General features: G+C 39.5%; 1 protein-coding gene across 4 annotated transcripts; it reads right to left on the bottom strand.

The window, feature by feature from the left end:
* Positions 1–177: 177 nt before the first annotated feature.
* Positions 178–17671, bottom strand: gprc5ba (G protein-coupled receptor, class C, group 5, member Ba). 4 transcript variants are annotated; one of them, XM_027006588.3, is made up of 5 exons: positions 16805–17671; positions 16078–16135; positions 4402–5419; positions 4176–4288; positions 178–3154 (listed from the first exon to the last, which is right to left on the bottom strand). In XM_027006588.3, the coding sequence occupies exons 3-5, from the start codon at positions 5417–5419 to the stop codon at positions 3110–3112; spliced, it is 1176 nt and encodes a 391-aa protein (XP_026862389.1). In that variant the 5' UTR covers positions 16078–16135; positions 16805–17671; the 3' UTR covers positions 178–3109. The 4 variants fall into 4 exon arrangements, with proteins under 4 accessions (XP_026862389.1, XP_026862390.1, XP_026862388.1 ...); XM_027006589.3 differs by lacking the exon at positions 16078–16135 and having other exon boundaries at positions 17024–17671; XM_027006587.3 differs by lacking the exon at positions 16078–16135 and having other exon boundaries at positions 16805–17670.
* Positions 17672–19191: the final 1520 nt, after the last annotated feature.

Below are 19191 nucleotides of genomic sequence, written 5' to 3'. Positions count from 1 at the left end.
AACTTTGGGCTGGTCTATGGAAATGTCGAGCTTGTTCTAAGTATGAGGATATGAGAATCTTTGCTAATCATTAAATATATCAGCAATGGTAAATAAAGTCATGTCCTTTTTGGAGATATTGTTATGTGTCCAGGTGCCAGAATCAAATCTTTGGACAAATTCTTCAAAATCCAAATATTAAATACAAAGATGACACTTTATTTAATTTTTGTCAGAAGTCTTTCACAGAAACAGTAAAATGTCTTCATTGGGGAAAAAAGTTCCACTGCACAGTCACACTGACACCAACCCTGTCAGCTATCCGAAATGATACAGTCTGAAGGTGAGACAACTGAGTGGGTCAAGGAATACAAACTTAACATACAGTGTGTTGCGCACGTCTCATCACTGGTTTACTACTTAATTACTGAACACAGAGAAGATATATGTAGCAGCTTTGTCTTTCTCTTTTCCCATGTTCAGTCCCAGAACATCAGGGCTGTGTAAGGGAATTGATGATGATGCAGGAAGCGTGAAGGCTGTTTTTGACCATCTTCTTTGATATACCCTTCAGCTCTTAAAGGTCCATCGGATTATAATTAATAAAGTCAAAAACATTTTGTGTCATCTGAAAATACACTGAGCTTAATATGATTCTGTCACATGGATAGAACTAGTTAACAGTATCTCTGAGAAGGTTTTTAACATGTAGACATGGCGATGAGCATGCACATATAGGTAACTGACAAATGCAAATTTTACAAAGTGTGTATATATATATATATATATATATATATATATATATATATATATATATTAGAGTTCTTAACCCCACAAGTACGCATATCACAATAATCTCTGTAGAATGTATGTTGGGAGAGTGTATATACTATGGTTATGTGAACTGTGTGTCCGTCATAAGCAGGTTTCTTAATTGCACAGGCCCTTTGAGCCTTGTAACTTAACCTTCCAGAGTTGCATTAACATATGTAGCACAGGGCAACAGCAGTACTTTATCATGTAGAACTGAGATTTGTTTAATGTGGGGGGTCTTCCCTGATGTACTTCTATATAACTTGCTGTAGAGTGTTACAAATGAACCCACAGTAGATTGACAACACAGAGATAGCAATGATTGTATGGTGCGGTATTTACCACACAGCAAGTTATAATTATATAGATCCTTAGAGAGAGGTCATGGGTCTTGAGAGTAGTCAGTCATGAAATACAAAACAATTAGATTATTTAACAAAATAATAATAGAAATAAAATTATAATGAAGTGTTACAGTTGATAGGACTGTATTATCTGGCCAAGTCAAAAGGTTTGAACATTGGAACGTTTTGATCCCTTAATCAGAACAGGGTTTGTCTACATAATCAAATAAAATTAGTTAAGATAATGAAAACAATTAATTTTAAATCCTTTTTTTTTTTTTTTTTTTTTAAAAATCCACACCCCCCCTTGAAAATCCATCCAGCTATTTCACAGCAGGAAAAACAAACTGTTGAAAAAGTAAAAAGCTGTTTTTAATATGAAGGCTGTGCCATTATTTATCTATAGTAAAAAGTCAAAATACAAAAAAAAAAATCAATATGTAATATGTACATTTCATTTACCTAGGAGACGAATAGAAGGGAATAAACTTACACAGAGACCCTGCATAACACCAAGTCATGGCACTGAATGTCACATCACAGACAGAGAAAGGGAAGAAAAGTGTTTCCCCAAAAACACACTACCATGCACTCCCCATCATCACTGTCTCTCTTTCTCTCTCTCGCTCCCTTACACACACACATACGCACACACACAAACACACACATGCACACAGGATCATGGTTCTCCAGTTGTTTGTTTCTCACACAGACAGCAGACAGGGTGTATCAGTGCTGCGACTAATACTGAACAGACTAGCTATAAACAGTTTGAATCATTCACCCTCCTCCTAAACTGATCTATATATACTCCCTTATCAGATCACCTTATCTGCTGCAGCATCTAGACATATGGGACACCAAGCCCATTGCACATGGCAAATCACAGTATGTTATTCGTCTCCCCAGGAATCTTTATTAGGAGCCCATTGAGCAGTGGAGCCCCTTTTGGTGTCAGCATGGCAATAACCACACTTCATCTTTATGTCATGCTCTCACACATAATAGTCACCGTCTCAGTGCACTTCTCTGATATACTGCACAGCATTTGTTTTATTCAGACAGTAGTGGGGTGGGTAGGGAGAGCTGTGTGTGATGGCAAGCATCTGACCTAGTTTAAAAAAAAACCTTCCCACTATTCTCAGTTGCCATTTTGGTTTGCACACTAGTTAACAGCTAGTCCTTCAAGGTTAGCTAGGTAGGTTGGGTGGCAGAGCATAGCCAGAATTGACTGTTTGATTATTGGGAAGAGAGCATTTCACTAAATAAAGGACTTTGGTTAAGTGGTTTCAAATCTATGTCCATCAGCAATAGACAAGGAAAGCCTATAAGTAGCAGGGTGTTAGTAAAAACTGAAAACTTTTAAAATCCAGGATCCCACAAAAGGAAGGCTTTGCTGAGTCGTGGCAGATTACAGAGCCTTGCACTGCAGTGTAAGTAGAAGACAAACACACACATACACTCACAGGCCACCTGAAGCAACTGAGGTCAGTCCAACCTGAACTACTAACCTGTATTTTCAATGAGATAATGATATATAGGACTATCCAAAAGCTCATCCAAACAACACTTTTCCAAATGTACAACCACAGAACAAGATAGTCTAAATATCTATCTATTTAGGCCAGGGATGATAAAATTCCAGAAAATCAAATCAAATCATTTGTTTGCTCTGGATTCCTTGATAACGGAATCACTGAAATAAATAGTATTTTCTCTAACACTACCTCATCACTGTAACCATTGATCAATGTATTTTTTTGCAATGCACCTCTTTCGATTACAGCAACTCACAAGGTCAGACACTCACACATACAGACATGTCAAGAGTCCTCACTCGTTTCAGTCACACTGCAGTGCTTGGGATCATTGCCACAAAAGGTAGAATCATTAGTCCCATCAGAGCCTTCACATCAGGATCTCTTGTCCTTCATCCTCATTTCAGTCCCCTCGTTGTCTTCCTCAGTCTCCCTTTACCACAATTGCCTTCCAGTGTATGTTGGGGGTGCGGATGGGACCTATACAGTTAAAAAGAGAAATGAGATGTAAGACATTGTATTCACCATTAGACAACAAAGCACTGTTTCTCAATTCAAGCCAATGGATCATCTTGCTCTCTGCAGTGCGGCTCAGAAAAAAAAAAAAACACTGGCAGAAATTCATTGTAAATTCAAAGCCTTTAGTAAACAGATCAGTCACTAGTGACAGAACTTGCCTGGAACCATGCAGTGCTCCGACAGGGAGGTACATGCCTCATTTCAGACTGATAAAATTAACTTTCTCACTTCCCTTTGTCATTTCTTACTGAGGGATTTCTTACCCTGGATTTTATATAACAGTACTTGTCATACCAAGAACAGTGTTCTATTGCATTCTCATCTGATATTTAGCTATGGTGCTTCAGAGGAAATTCTGAACCTGAAGGAGTTTCCTTCAATTATGTTGTCAGATGGGAAGAAATAAGTACTAGATTGTAATCTGGTTTCAGTTTCAGTACATAAACCTTAAATACAGAGATCTAATCACAATGCAACTTTGAACTGTTGGGGATGATTCTATTCTAATCTGTTCAACCAGCACACACTGCAGATACAAGCAGTCTTCACCAGGTAGCTCAGTGTCTCTTTGAGCTGAAATGCTGCTTTGGGTGAATGCAATCTGAGTGTCTCTGAATGCTGTTCTGCACTGTCGGCAAGTTTTAGTTATATTTATAGTGGCAATGAGAGGGAAGAAGTCACTATAGTGAGCTGAGGAATTTAAAGTATAGTACAGAGATTGTGACAGCGTACATACCACACATAACAGCTCTAACCACATACAGCTAAACAATGAAGTAAACAAAAATACCCACATCCGTATTTTGAGTCTGACATAGTTTTTCATTGTAATGGAGGCTATTTTTTAGCTTCTGTTCTTACAGACTTGTTTTGAGCAGATTAGATAAGGATCAATGTTAAGGAAGGTGGTTACTGATATTCTAGCAGTGAAATCTGCAGGATTTGAGTGTAATCATAGTTAAATTCAAGGTGATATATTTACCGCTCCACCATTCAGTATCATGGTCATCTCAGTTGGCTGATAGACATTACTGCGGAAAGGGGCACTAGGTCTGGTTCCTGTGTTACCATTATGTTGGCCTCCACTCCTCAGCCCTAAAGGTAAGAAGATGTGTTAGTGTTTGTGGTCTCCAAAGAACAAGTACAAATGATTACAATTCTTTAATGTATAATACAGCATATGCAGTTATATATTTTTTGACATATACCTGCAGTATTTTCATCAAATCCATATCCCTGATTCTCAACAAACTGCCTGTGTGAGAGTGGGATGTCTTCATCGAAGCTGGTCTCCCTCATGCGCGTTGAGTTTTGTGATGTGTCAAAGTAGTCTGGTGCAGAGGGCTGAGCTGGAGGTCGTAGACAGACATGGGCCTCAGGTGCAGCGTGACAGAGCAGCAACAACCAACCCTGTGCCACCAATGCCACAGCCAGCACAGGGTCGTCCCATTCTGGAGCTTTTTCCAGAGCCTTGTTACCATAGACATAGAAGCCAATCCACGTGGCCCACAGCAGAACAGACAGCAGACAGGAGACCAGCAGCCACACAGCGTTACAGCGCCATGGCTGGGCTTTGCTACACACTGCCAACACTGCTGCCACCAGGGCAGCGATCAAGAGCACCAACACATAGGAGCAAGCCAAGGCAAAGTCCAGTGGCTCGTACTGGCAGGCCTGCTGACCATGACGTAGCACTGTTAAGAGCAACCACTCAGCTGCCACGATACCCTGGACTGCCGCCAGCCCCAGTGCGAGCCCAGTGAGGGCACATCCGCACGGGCTACGACGCTCCCGCCCTAGCCGCCGCAGACGCACACCCTGCACCAGCATGCAGGAGAAGCATAGAGAGAACAGCACCCCCCAGAGGGCGCGGTGAACCACACATAGGCTTTGGTTGCGCTCAATCAGGTAGGCAAAACTCAGACCAAAAAGACCCACGATTCCGAGGAGCAGCAGGAGGATAGGGCCCACACCACTTCGCTTCTCAGCCTCAGTCACTGAACGAAGGCGACACAGCAGCACCAGAGCTAGAAGAAGGGCAGTCAGGATGCCAGCAGCTGCAAAGCCCTCCACCACCACACCCCACACAGCCTCCAGGTCACACAGCAGGGTGTAGGGGCGGGTCAAGCCAAATCCACAGCCCCAGGGTACCTTGGGCTCTTTGTCCTGAGCAAAACCCAAGTCCAAGATAGGGAGGAGGAAGACCAGCACAGGGAAGAATGCCATCTGATAGAAAGAGAGGAAAGAAGAGGCACAAAATAAATGTTTGCAAAAACAAAAACAAGCTCCAAGCCAACAAACGGGACACGCCATAATATCCTAACTAAAAATCCATTTGATAAAATATTAAGGCAAAAGTGAACATGACAGGAAATTATGTACTGCAGCTAACCCATGACATATACATTTGATTGTGTACCAGGCATGGCATGCATGGGTTCTTTATCATCACTGATATACATCTCATAGATTTGTGGTCTGAGTAACTGGAAGTAAAGCAACATATCTATCACATATAATGTGTGTGTTGTCAGGCAAGGAAATCTAAATATCTTCAAAGCAAATAAAGCCAACACTATGACAGTGCTACTGACTCCCTGGTGGTGTTTTGCTTTAATGAGCCAACCGACTATAGATGGAATGCACCTCATGCACATTTTAATAAAATTACAATGGTCAAAAAGATTAATTCTCACATCCATACAGTTAAAACACACTTAAAACAAAAGCAATGCACACTTAAAACAAATGCAATATCATTGGTGAGTTTTTAATTGCATGCAGTTGGAGATAGGAAATCTGTAATTTATATTTTAAAACAGGTCCTTCCTCAAATCATAACACACACACACACAGATATGACTAAAATATTGATGCTGGACAAAGAAAAACAAATCAGTTCTACATATACCTCAGGTGCTTAGCATATTGGAATGAATATACAATAATATGTGTTTAGAGGTTAACGTTTTGTCAGTGATACAAATAAAGCAGTTAGATTGGTGAGTGAGAGGCAGCATATTGGGAGAGCAAGGGTATGCTATAAATATTGGTGGGTGAGATAGGAAATTCATAGTGATATTATAGAGATAATTCTATTTAAGTATGTAGTTGATGAATCTTGTGAACAGAAGAAGTTGAAGTATGCAGTTTTGGAAGCTGAGGTGAGAGAATGTAGGTGGCAGGTGACCAGTAGAGATAAGTGTTAGGGGATTTGTAGCTAAGTCTTCCACATCTTTGTTTGTGCAATTTGGGTCTGGGACACAAGTCGCAATCTGTTGAGCTTTCTGGGGGTGTTGTGGGATTCATTCCTCCGAAGGGAGGTGCCTACCTTATGACCCCTGTGAAGAGCTGTGAAGAGAAGTTGTGGTTTCCGTGGTGGTGTGAAATGAGAGGGTTGTACCCTATTTCAAGCTTTATTGGTTTGGCATAGGATATTTGACATTTTATCCTGTGAATGATTACAATTACCTAACTAGTGGGCCTAGTGACTGCTGTGAATAGGGTAGCTGACAACAGGGGAAAGACCTTGTGGCATCTTGGAGGGACAGCTGACAAGGGGAACTAGAACCTAGCGGTTCTGTCATGGACGAGCACCTCATGAAGCAGCATCCATGGTTTGTGCAACCTTGTGCTTGTGACCTATTAGAGCTATGATGAAGCAGATAAATGCAATACCCCCATGCAAGAGCAGGGGTGGAAGATGACTCACAGGAGAATTACATGGCTACTGACTTTGGATTGGTTTTGACTATGAGAAGGGAAATAAACACAGAGGCAACTAGGGTGACAAGAGAAGGAAAGACATTGCGGTTGTGCATGTGCATATGGAGGAATTAGACAACAGTGAGAGGACTGAGGATTCATCAAGCGAAGAGGAGGTGCTTAGATAAGGGAGCAATGCATTGAACTATACATGTTACAGATATGTTCAAATCAGTTGGCTGAAATCCAGCAGCAAGTTACATACCACAGTTCACAGGACATCAATATATCTGTTACTACTGAGAAGAACCCCAGTACGGGTATACAGAAAGGTGAAACTGAAGTTAGCTAGAGGAATGGTGGAGAGCATCAACTGGTGAATGAAAAAGGATTTGGGCAGAAAGTAAAGGTAAGATGGCCAGGTGCATCAGACATGGTATGTTGGAAGAGAGTTAATGATGATCTGAAAGGTATAGTTGCTGGGTTGAAGGCATCAGCAGAGAATAAACTTGACAGATTGGTAAGGTTATTTATGAATATGTGATGGCAAAGTTTGGCGGTTTGCTGAAAAAGGAAATGGGACAAGGCATAATAAAGTCAAGAAATAGACTCATTCAGGAGTTAAGGTCACTTAGAAAGCAATGAGGGTGAGTAAAGGAGGAGGAAAGAGAGTATCAGTATACTGCAGAAAGAACTGAAGGGTAGCTTGGTGGTACTGAAGAGAGCAAAGATCTTGAGGAAGAGGAGAAAAAGGAAGGCACATGCTAAGGTGGCATTCTTTAGGAATCCTTTTCATTTTGTGAAGACCTTATTTAGTAAGGAGAACTCTGGGAGATTAACAGTGGGGAAAAAAGAATAAGAGGAGCATTCTGCCCCCACATATTCCACCAGTAGGTGACATAGAGTGGCAAATGAATGTCATAGTCTGGAATAAAGGTATTATCCTAAAGGAGTGGAGAAGAGCAGAGTGTATACTTATTCCAAAAGAGAAGGATTCTCGGGGTATTCTAAGGGTGTAGAACAGTTTTGGCCTTTGTCTTCTTAATGTGGTGGGTAAGACTTTCTTTAGTGTGATCACGAGGAGACTGGATGCATATTGCAAAATTAATTGATAAATTAATGAACTTAATTGATACATCAGTACAAAAGGCAGGGATTTTTGCAGGCTTTGCAGGTTGTTTGAAGCATAGCAGTATGATATGGCATCAGACTCAGACAAGAAAGAAAGAAGGACATATATGTGGTTTTCCTAGATTTGGCTAATGCGTTTGGTTTGGTGCTATACAACCTCTTATGGAAAGCATTTGGTTCCCTCCAGGTACCAGATAAGATTAAAATGCTGGTTAACGCTTATTGTCACGGAACGCTCACCTCCCGCAAGTCATGTGGTTCAGCCCGCCACGTGCAGTGGGAGGACTGTCTTGTTTGTAACCACACCTGCACCTCATTCGTCTTTATGTATATAAACCCGTGTTAAAGTGTGCAGGGTGTTGGTTATTGTCGGCATAATGTCTAGATGTAACGCGTTTCTGTTAGATGTATTCTTGTGTATGTTTGTTTAGCGTTAACCATTTCATGTTTCTTGTTTGTGATAAGTGTGAGTGCCTTTATGTCTTTAAATGTTAACTAATGTTCGTCCCAGTTGGAGGAGTCTGTGCGTCCTGCCTCGCGCCCTGTGGCACTCAGCCCACCGCTCGTTACACTTATTTATATTTCAGTTTTGTCTTAAGACAGGAGAGTATGTCATATCATGGCAGTGACTGGAAATAGGTATAATGGCTGGTGTATTATTTGATAGTATTAGGTAGGCAAGGACAAAGGTTAAACCTAGCAAGTCTAGAAGTTTGTCAATTGTGAACGAAACATTTGTGCAGGAAGGTTTTTTTATCAGCAACTGCTGACAAATTTATTTAAGGATTTTAAATGTGCTAAGGCAAATAGAAAGAGGATTTGATTAGGGTCTAAGGATGCTGATGAGAACTGTGGGCAATTGATGCTTCTAGTTATAAATTAAGTGCACGGGTTGGCATGTAAGATTTGTCACAGGGACAGTCTACATGGAAACTTGATCAGGTGCTTAGTGAATTAGCATGTTTATTTGATAAGTGCTTAAAGACATCTGGTCCATCAGAAATACGAATAAAGCAGTTTGTTTTGTGCGTGATGGGCAGTGTAAAAAAGTATAAAAATCAGTAAATTAGGTAAAGCACGATATTGGAAATTGTTAACGGATGTAGATTAAAAATTACAGTGTATTGCATTAACTATGCTGAAGCTGGACATGGTGTTATACTTGGAGTGAACAATTCCATCTAAGGATGCAGATGATGAAGCTTTTGAAAGGAAGAAATTGAAGCATGCAGGTTTGGAAGCTGAGAGTGAGAGAATATTGGTGGGAGGTGATTTGTATCTTTGCTTGGGCAGTTTGGTTTTAGAGACCATACACTTAGGGTAGCTGTGAAGGATTTACTGAAAGTAGCTGAAAGGGCTAGTCAGGGGTTGTAAATGAAGAGAGCACAGACTAGGGACTGGGGAAATGCACTATAAAGGTGTGGAGTTCGGTGTTCTAGGTATGTTGAGGACTGGGTAGTTGTGTGAGTTGTGTCATGTCATGTGGTAGATCTAGATGGAACTTGTGGCACTGAGCATGAACTAACAGAGCCAGTAGAGCTGGGTATGGCCTTAGTCAACAGTGAGGCCAGTTTGGGTTTATGTTTAAAGAGGTGTAAAAGTGATTTAAAAGTGTTTCAGTACAGAAGGGGATTTGGGCTAGAACGCCAGACCTCACTGTTGAGCCATCTGGAGGTGTCATTGGCTTAATTCAGCAAAACACCCATGGAGCGAGGTGCCTTTTGAAGAGCTTGCAATGCTGTGGTTTCTGATATGAAGTGACTGGGTTGGGCCTTATGTGAAGCTCTAATGGCATGGGATATTTGACATCCTGTGTAAAATTACAATTACCAAACCTTATTTCTGTCAGTGCTTCCACCATAACAATAGTCTTTCCATAGTCTTTACTGTCAATGTGTGTGTATGTATGTGTGTGTTTATGTAATGGCTAACACTAAAATATCACTGTGTGGTTGGCTGATTAATATCCAGGCTTTACTGAAACAAACAAACAATACATCTTGTAGCTCATAGATCAATTTAGTTGACATGAAAATAGAAAATCTAATCCCATTCATCTGAACATGACTTCTAAAAAGTTTTCCTAAAATACATGTCTACAGATCACAACTCTGATTGCCCTACATTACAATGGTCAATGAAAAAGCAACAATGTTTGCAAGCACCACTGCTTAGGTTCATGCCATATATAGTATGAAGAGTTTGTACCACAAAATATTATAAAAAACAAAGAACAGTTTAATATTTTACAGTTACAAAACACAAGGAATATGTGAATATGGAATATTTTCAAACCCAGTCAAAGACTGCAAAAACAGATACAGGTTTACTAAGATTAGAAACCATTTTCTCACTGTTCAATTACAATTTTTCAAGTGTTCATTTTGTCATACCTATCTTTTAGGTGCATTTTAGAAGTAAACAATTACACTTTGTGGCCAATCTGTGTGCATGCACAATTCATCAGGCCCCCTCTAGGCCATCACTGGTCTGTTTATGCTCACCTTCCAGCCTTTAACACTGCTCTGCTTCTGACCATTGGAACACTATTGAGCAGATATTTGAGTACCGGGCCATTCCCAGCACAGTATTGAAACTGACATGACAGTGGCACAGAAGAGGGTGTTGAACTGGAAAGTTTATCAGACAGAGCAATGTTGCAGAGGTTGTTGCAACAGGATTGAGAGTGGGACACCACCCAATATATCCAGTAAAACTGGAGCCCCATGGTCAGAAACAGATCTTTGAAAGGATAGAGGATAACTCTTCACCAATGTATTTATACATGGCAACAAATGTGCTATACACTCAAGAACTGTACTCCTACAATGGGTTTATAATTAGTGGTGTTTCTAATAAAGTCACAGGCGAGTGTATATTTATGTAGTTCACGAATGACACCTGACACCTTTACTTCCTCAAAAAGGAATGGCGTTATTTCTAACAGTGCTGTGGGATCATGGGTAGGGGTTCAAAATTAGACATGGCCTTTAAGCTAAAGCTGATCCACACTGGTTTTGACTTTACTCTGTGATCCAATTTCAAACACAGGCCATTCTATATGCAATACTGGCGACATGCCAAATATACACAGGGCATCATATAGACTCAAGAGGTGATGGGGACAGAATTTCATCAGTCAGTGGATGACTGATAGGTGGGCCTGGTCTCTTGGTTTAGAACTACAACATGGTGAGAAGCAAGGGTCATAATGCTGTAAGGCCCTTCAGTCATTAAAACAAAGCTTCAGGCAACAACATTAATGAACCCTTTTCTTTTGTGAGGTAATTGTTAGACAACAAACAAAAAATCTAACAAAAACAGTGTTCTGTTAATAACTAGTGTTAATATAAATCCAGACAGGCAAAAATAAACATTCAACTATCTTGAGTGAAGATGCTAATCTCACCAGAAATTTCACTGTTTCAACTGCCCTGACACATTAATCACAGATAAGGGACATAATAAAAGAAGGAAATACTCAAATGCTACATTCACACTACAGGTAAAAGTGTCCTAAATCTAATTTGCTGCCCAAACCCAATTTGTTTGTTGGCTTGTTCACAATATATTTTAAATTCAGCCTATATCTGAAATTAGTCTGAACTGATTATATATCTGAACTGATCTGCAAATGCGCAAAGGAACAATGCTCCACAGGACATGCCCAGCCAGATGTATCTTAAACAATCAGACAACCAAAGCAACCACTAATCTAATGCTCATATTAATGAGGCTGGCTGTGAATCTGACAAATTATAATAAGGATGAAGAGGTGAAAGGGTGAAGATTTTAATCATGATTCTCTGTGGAGTGATGGCAGCTTCTTCACCTTAATGGAAGAAAATATTTGTATGTGTCTGTTGTCATCCATCTTGCCTTCCTGCCAGTGTGAAATTGTCAAGACGGATTGATGTAAAAGTCACATGAAATTTGATGTGACAGCGGTCACAGGCCATGAATTAGTTTTGTATTGGATTACAGTACCACATATAAAAATGGCCCAAATTCGAATAGAAATGCTGGATTTAATGGGTTTTTTGTTGTTCCCATTGCCATTCAAATAACAAATCTGTCACATATGGAAAAGATTCAGGCCATTTTTACCTGCAGTGTGAATGAAGTCATATCATCATCAGACTCCTTTCTCTAATGATTTGCCTGTAATATATAGGCAAATCCTATAATGTTATAATGACATATAGTATAATGCTATATCTTAAGTGCTACATTTATAAAGGTATCTGTTGTGAACATATTGTTTCCTAAATTGTGCCTTAACTGTAAGGGAGCTCTTCACTATAGAGGTCAGTGCGGGCAGGTGCTTGCAAACTTAGGGGCAGTGAACATGATAGCATTGATATGGGAGAGTTCGGAACACTAAACTTAAGCTCCGTGACTGACCGGGTGAGGCCATCTTTATCTGAAAATATAGTAATAAAGTAGTTTAACTTTCATGTATTTGTGGACCAATATTTGGTAGGCATAGCCCCCCCATTATGTCTTTCAATATATGCCTTTCTCAAACAAGAAAATTGGGATTATCTGAAACAAATATAACATTTTTGTAAGCACCATCATTTTGATAACATTTTTGCACCCTATAATAATGAAATGGGAAGACTTAATCATTGTATCAGTTTTCATTTAGTGTGTTCTACAAAATATTTTAAATTTATTTCAGAAGAACTTTAAATGTATGTTATCTGACTCCCTGAATACCAAAAGTTCAATATTTCAAACTTAAATGGAAAAGATCTGTTGCTGCTTTATTAATAAGACAAAAGCAGACATATTGGTAGATTTCATTTATAGCCAGAAACTTTTCCAAAATTTTGTAGCACTTATAACATGTAGGGAATAAGAATTATCTGGGCTGGAAATATACATAAAGTGACACTTCATGAAATGTAGCCCCCCTTGCCACTCCACAGAGCCTTTCAGAACAACAGATTGCAGAACAACAACTAAAGGTTCTTTTACTAAATTATTACCACTATTCCTGTGCACTAAATGATTACCACTATTCCTGCTCACTATAAATCCAACTTGTTCACACTTTGTGTTGCATTTTTGTACACCTTCTATGGCAACGGTATTCTTAGCTACATGTCACAAGGCTACATTAAAAACCCCAGTCAGTAATTTTACTGTGTGAGTCACCCAAAGAGGGGGAGACTGGGGGCATTACTTTCACAGACTGCACTAGTGCCATGCTCCCATAATGTTGTGCTCTGGCAGAGGCCTCGATTGCCATGGTAACATCAGAAAAGAGCAAAAGGGATGGGGCCTAAGGGGGTTAGGGGGGCTGGGGGCTTGCTCATGTTGTGTACATCAACAGATCTCTCCCATACCCCCTTTCCCTCTTAAATTGGGGCTTCTGAGCACAAAGAAATGATGCAAAAGAACTATCATGCAAGCTTAAACTGTGCCATGCCAAATTAAATACACTCAGAAGCACTGCAGGAGATCAATAAGCCCTACCTCTCCTTCACTGCCTGCCACTCTTATTCATTTACCTCTTAAATGCTTTCACTCAAAGTGGAAGAAAGGACTGCAGTAGAGTCTCATTAGTGTGGGTTTTTGGATTTTGGAAAATTGGTGATTTTGGAAACATGATATCTACCAGAGTAATAAGAGGAAGGCTCCATTTTGCTTGATGAGGGGTGACGGTGCAAGATTATTTTCCAACTTCTCTCACCCCCTCTATTATTTCAGCATTCCTTTTTAGTATGAATTCTTTCGTCCCGTTTTCTATCTGTATTTCTCCTTGCCTTGCTGGAACACTCGTCATCCTGCCACATTAAACATGTGCTTGTGAAAGATGTGCTTCTCCCACTCTGCTCTCTCCCAAGTCAGTCCTTGCCCAATCACACATGCACCTTCCGCTCCATTTCCACCCCCACTACCTCACTGTTTCTCACTTGTTTCTCCCCTCCTTCTGTCAATCTCTCTTATCTAACAGCCAAAGGATCCAGTTCTTGCCAGTTTTCCTGCATGGCTAGAGCAGAGACATGCTCCTTTAAGCCAGTGAGGGTTAAAGTTGGCCAGAGAGGTCTCTCACCTCCTCCATTCTCTGGGGAAGCCTTATTTACACTTGTCTCTTTTTCCACCCTGCACAGTCATCTTACAAAGGCTATGATGGCCTATTTTATAGCGTAAATTATGTAAGCAAGAAAGCGTTACAGTTCCTTTAAGTTGTATATTATGTAACATTATGCATAAGTGCTATTATGTTATACAAACTATTGCTACAGGCAAAATCATCTGCATACTGAACAGTATGTGTATGCTTCTATGCTAAACTCAGTTACATTAATTATAAAACTCAGTTAATTAATTCATAAAATAAATTTAAATAAATTTCTTGTAAAAACAAACTGTTTTTCACTATAATAAACAAGGTCTCTTTACGTGATAGTACAGGTAAATTTGTATAGGCTAATAAAATTCTTTATCATCTCTCATAAAATTTTTAATGCAATATGTCTGATCACCCTCTTGATTTCTCTAGAAGGTCATGGTGAAAAGGCATAATAAATGGCTAACCCAACGTCTGCCTGTTATTTTATAAACTTGCAATGCCAGTAAATATGCTACACTACACTGCACATTGCAAATTGTACCACCTTGTTATATTCTGCTGTGTTGCAGAAATCTGTATGAAGGGTGGTATATAGAAACAAGCGAAACTAGCATTCTGGGGGAAAAAAATTATCAAGAAAGGCATTATGATCTACCAAACAACAGAGTTATTCAGTCATGTACTTTTTTTAACCAACTTTGTCCATCCTCACAGTAAGACACATTTATTTTACAAATATATAAGACTGCCACTTACTATCTTTCTCCCCAGCTTTGCCAAGAAATGGGGCGCAGAGACAGTGAGACTGAGCTGGACAAATAATGGCCCCCATGAAGCCGTTATACTGTGGTTTGGTAGTGCAGCTATTCTCTCTCATGAAATCTTTGCGTCTAGAATTCATTAACATGTGACTGGACTCAAACTGCGATTATATGCTAACCAACTTGGCAATTAGCAGCCTGAATGATTTATATTATGCTTAGCAGAGGAAGGTCTTCAAAATGATCCCAAATAGTATATATTATTGTGCTCCAGTTTCATGGAATTATTCATAAACCACTTGCATTACTGTTTAACATCTAAACTACACTGATAAAATCCACCTAAATCCAGTAATGATGTCAGAGAGGCGAAACTAGGGAGCTCAGGGATGGAAAATGTACATGCCTGTTATGAATTAGGATTAATTGAGATTCATATTCATACATGTTATTTCTCTCTTCTTCTTTTTGTAATGTCTGAACACACCAATATGATAAAATTAATGTAGCTCTATCTTAACCAAAAATATGTGTTTTTACCATAGATTTACCTGGAATTATGTTTTTCTATAAAATTGCTACAAAAATAAACTTCAGTTAAGTTACCACAAAAAATGGCTAAATAGTTCATTGACAAATGATTTATTCAGCATGGGCAATTGTATTAACATGGAGTCTTGACAACTGATTATGCATTGGATTGTAATAGTCAATGTGGTACTATACCTTAATATAGTACAGGTTTGGTACATGCCAATATCTTGGCATGTACTGCCAAGTTGCCACTGTTGAGCCCCTGAACAAGGCCCTTAACTCTCAATTGCTAAAATTGTACAGTCATAATTGTAACTCGCGTTGGATAAAAGCGTCAGATAAATGCCGTAAACCTGTTCTCAGTTTCCACGGCCTGAGAGGCTTTTAGTACATATTTAATAGCATAATCCTACATTTAAAATCACAAATAAAATTCAATAAAAATTGTCATAGGGTGGCTAAACGGTTTTAGACTGGACAACCTGGATTTTCAGGTCCTTGCCCTTCGTCCAGCGGAACGCCTGAACCGAAACCTATTTGTCCTCTTTCAGGAGTGAACTGGTACTTGCTTTTCATTTATTTTAGCGTGCCGCTGGGTCCTATAGTTAGCATGCCAAAGCAAACACTGCATTTTGCTGGTATAACAGATCGCTTCGTACCTAACCTACCGGTTAAACGCAGAAAGTCCGTGTTAGTCAGATATGATTTTTGTAACGGTGAAAACACCTAAAAGGGAAAAAAAGTCCAGTTCTGAATGGTCAGCACATCCTTTCCTTTCAAAGAAAGATGCATGATGAATTTCATGCCTTCTGTACACTAAGTCGCCATAGGCGACTTAAATATTACAAGTAGGTGACAAGTTTGGTGAGTAAAACACCAATTATATATTACAGATTTCTAGATCAAATTGGTCAGTTCTGTTAGATAGCTAGATAGGTTATGGTTTTAATTTTGGGTGTTGTAGTGTCATATCCCCGTTCCCTGTATGTCTTCCTTTGGGGGGTGTGATGTTCTCCGTTTAGGGGTTATTAAAGTGGCCACTATACCCAGTCACGATTCATCTGGATAACTGTATTCGATATATGTATATTGTCGACTAATAAAGGTAAATGTATGCACGTTGCTTGCACGTTTTGCCTGGATATGCTTTAAATGTAATTTATCCCAAAGATCTCAGCAGTCCGACATTTTACATTTGGTAATTGGCTTTTATGGAAACTACAAGACCTTTCTGTTAGCTAGATTATATTCTACTAACAAATAGGTTAACAAGGAACATAATTCAGTGTGATTATTCAATACAATAAACCGTAATTTTCCGGATTGTGTCAAAGAAAAATAAATGTTTACAATAAAATCAGCATGACAAACTAATATACATGAAAATGAGCATACCTTGATGAATAAATGCAAACGACTGCGGTATTCACGTCTCACACGTTTTTGAGGGTAGATGTGAAAATGTCACATTTCGGATGATTTCTTCTGATGAGTTTGGCGACTGGGATCTCTAGCTACACGTCGCAGCAGGCAGCTTGAACAATATGAGCTACTACTAAATTATACTAAGTATTCGAGGTTTATATTTTTCTTCGAACCTCTAACGAGATTTACCGTTTTCTAGCGTACAGCTCAGGAGTCCAGTGAGATTCCTATTCGTGGTGGCAGAACAGTGTTGTAGTCGATGTTTTTCCAAAATCCTTTGTTCAGTGATGCATTCACTTGACATAAATCAATAGGGATATTAATAAATGAAAGATCCGAATCCCAAATACGAGGAAAATCGGTTATTTAATCCGTTTGGATCACTGGAACTGTGGCGCACAGCAAAGACCGCTAGTTGAGTCTGATATGCCTCAGCAATCCCCGACAGACTGCATTATCCGTGTATGATAAAAAGGTGCTCCGTGTTATCTGACTTTCATGGATTTAAACAAACAGCAAAGAAATCTCATTTCCTTCCTTTTTCTGGATAAACACTCGTTGACTGGGGCACAACGTTTCCAAAGACGCCGTAGGATACTCAGTTCTGCCTATTGTTCTATTGACGAGAAGAGACGCTTACTAAACATCTATGTCTTTCACATTAGCAACAGGACTACGTCAGTTATATCTCTTGTGGCACTGTCCTGTAACACCACTTATATCGTAGCTACGGTGTCGACGAGACTGTTAAAAAGTAACGGTTTGTTGTTACTCTCCTGCTTTCCCCTTTTAGTTCAACACGCGCGTCCTCAGCTGTTGGTTTCGATCAGTCTTGAGACGCGTGCAGTGACAGTGGTTACGCCCCTCCACAGTTTAGTGTGTCTGAATTCTATACTTGTGTTTTGTGAATGTTTTCATTACTTTGTATGAATCAGTGTGCTAAGCCCGTATGGAACCTCTTATTAAATATTAGGATTTGCTAAGATTAGGGTTAATTTAGTAAATAATGTAACAAATTATATATAGGCTTTAATTACAGTGGCATTTCTATGATCACCTCTACTATTATCTACAAATCTACAATTTGTTATTATTGTTGTTTTATAGAGGTTTTAACAGAAAACTAGCCCATTTTAGTGAACCCCCAAATTAGTTTGTAAGACCCCCTCTAAACTGCTCCTCTGGATTTAGATTTGATCTACATTTTCTTTGTTGCAATATCGGTGTTTTAAAAATGATGGCTCCATCTGTAAAAGATTGTGGAAAGTTGAAAGGCATTCTTGACAATACTATACACAATGTGACATTAAATTTTTTTTAAATCTTTGCCAGCTACCCGCCCCTCCCCCTACCAAATGATGTTGAGAGAGTGACAGTGCGGGGCTTTGTAGGGGATTTGGGGAGTAGGGGAGGTTTGATCCCCAGCCAGACACAAGCTGACTGGGGGATGACTGGTTGGAAGGGAGGACATTTAGAATATGGTTTTACAGGGTGGGATTATCACAAGTGTAGCTCTTTCAATATTGATTGGTGACCAATCTATCTATCTATCTATCTATCTATCTATCTATCTATCTATCTATCTATCTATCTATCTATCTATCTATCTATCTATCTATCTATCTGTCTGTCTGTCTGTCTGTCTGTCTGTCTGTCTGTCTGTCTGTCAGTCAGTCAGTCAGTCAGTGAGTCAGTCAGTCATTCATTCAGTCAGTCAATCAATCAACACATCAGTACATCAATAAATGAATCATACATAAAATCATACATAATCATAAATAAAATCATACATAACCTACTTACATGTCACACTCTGTCCCTGTATAATTAGCATTAGCATACTGCAGTTAAGTAGCCCCAGCACTGTGTGAGAGAACATGCTCATTTAGTGTCCTTCACCATATGGTACCCTGCATTAGAGCTGCAGTAATGCCTCAGTCCTTTGATCCTTCATTGTCAAAGTTCACTCCTGTCTTTGCACACAGAACAGAGAGACAGTGAGTCTAATACCAAGAGGAATGTGGAAATGCTTTCTACTGCACTGTCCTCACTGTCTCATCATATTTAGCAGTGGAATTTGAAGTGCAAAATCAAAGCATGGCAGGCAGGGTTTCCCCCACATGCAGGCTGTATTTATAGCAGCGATGACTCTTAGTTGTGTAATAATTCATAGCACTGTAGTCATACATGGTGACTTATGATGAGTACCATTTTTTTTTCATGTTCACTGTAGCATGTATGATACTGATGAAATTTAGAATACATTTGTTGATATGGACAAGCACAAATCAGAATATGCTGACTACGAGCTTGTGACATCATCTGGAATACCTGTCATCTACAAAACCATCCCTTTA

Source organism: Electrophorus electricus, chromosome 3, assembly GCF_041902795.1.
Source record: "Electrophorus electricus isolate QZ-2024a chromosome 3, ASM4190279v1, whole genome shotgun sequence".
Classification (NCBI taxonomy): domain Eukaryota; kingdom Metazoa; phylum Chordata; class Actinopteri; order Gymnotiformes; family Gymnotidae; genus Electrophorus; species Electrophorus electricus.
This window is presented reverse-complemented; position numbering and strand designations above follow the sequence as displayed.

Bases quoted from the DNA above. Each gene is read 5' to 3' on its own strand.
- gprc5ba (XM_027006588.3), bottom strand. From the start codon at position 5,419: ATGGCATTCTTCCCTGTGCTGGTCTTCCTCCTCCCTATCTTGGACTTG. The intron at 4,289-4,401 runs GTATATGTCAAA...TCTTACCTTTAG, and splicing joins ATTTGATGAAAATACTGCAG to GGCTGAGGAGTGGAGGCCAA. The intron at 3,155-4,175 runs GTAAATATATCA...TTAACTGTATAG, and splicing joins TGATACTGAATGGTGGAGCG to GTCCCATCCGCACCCCCAAC.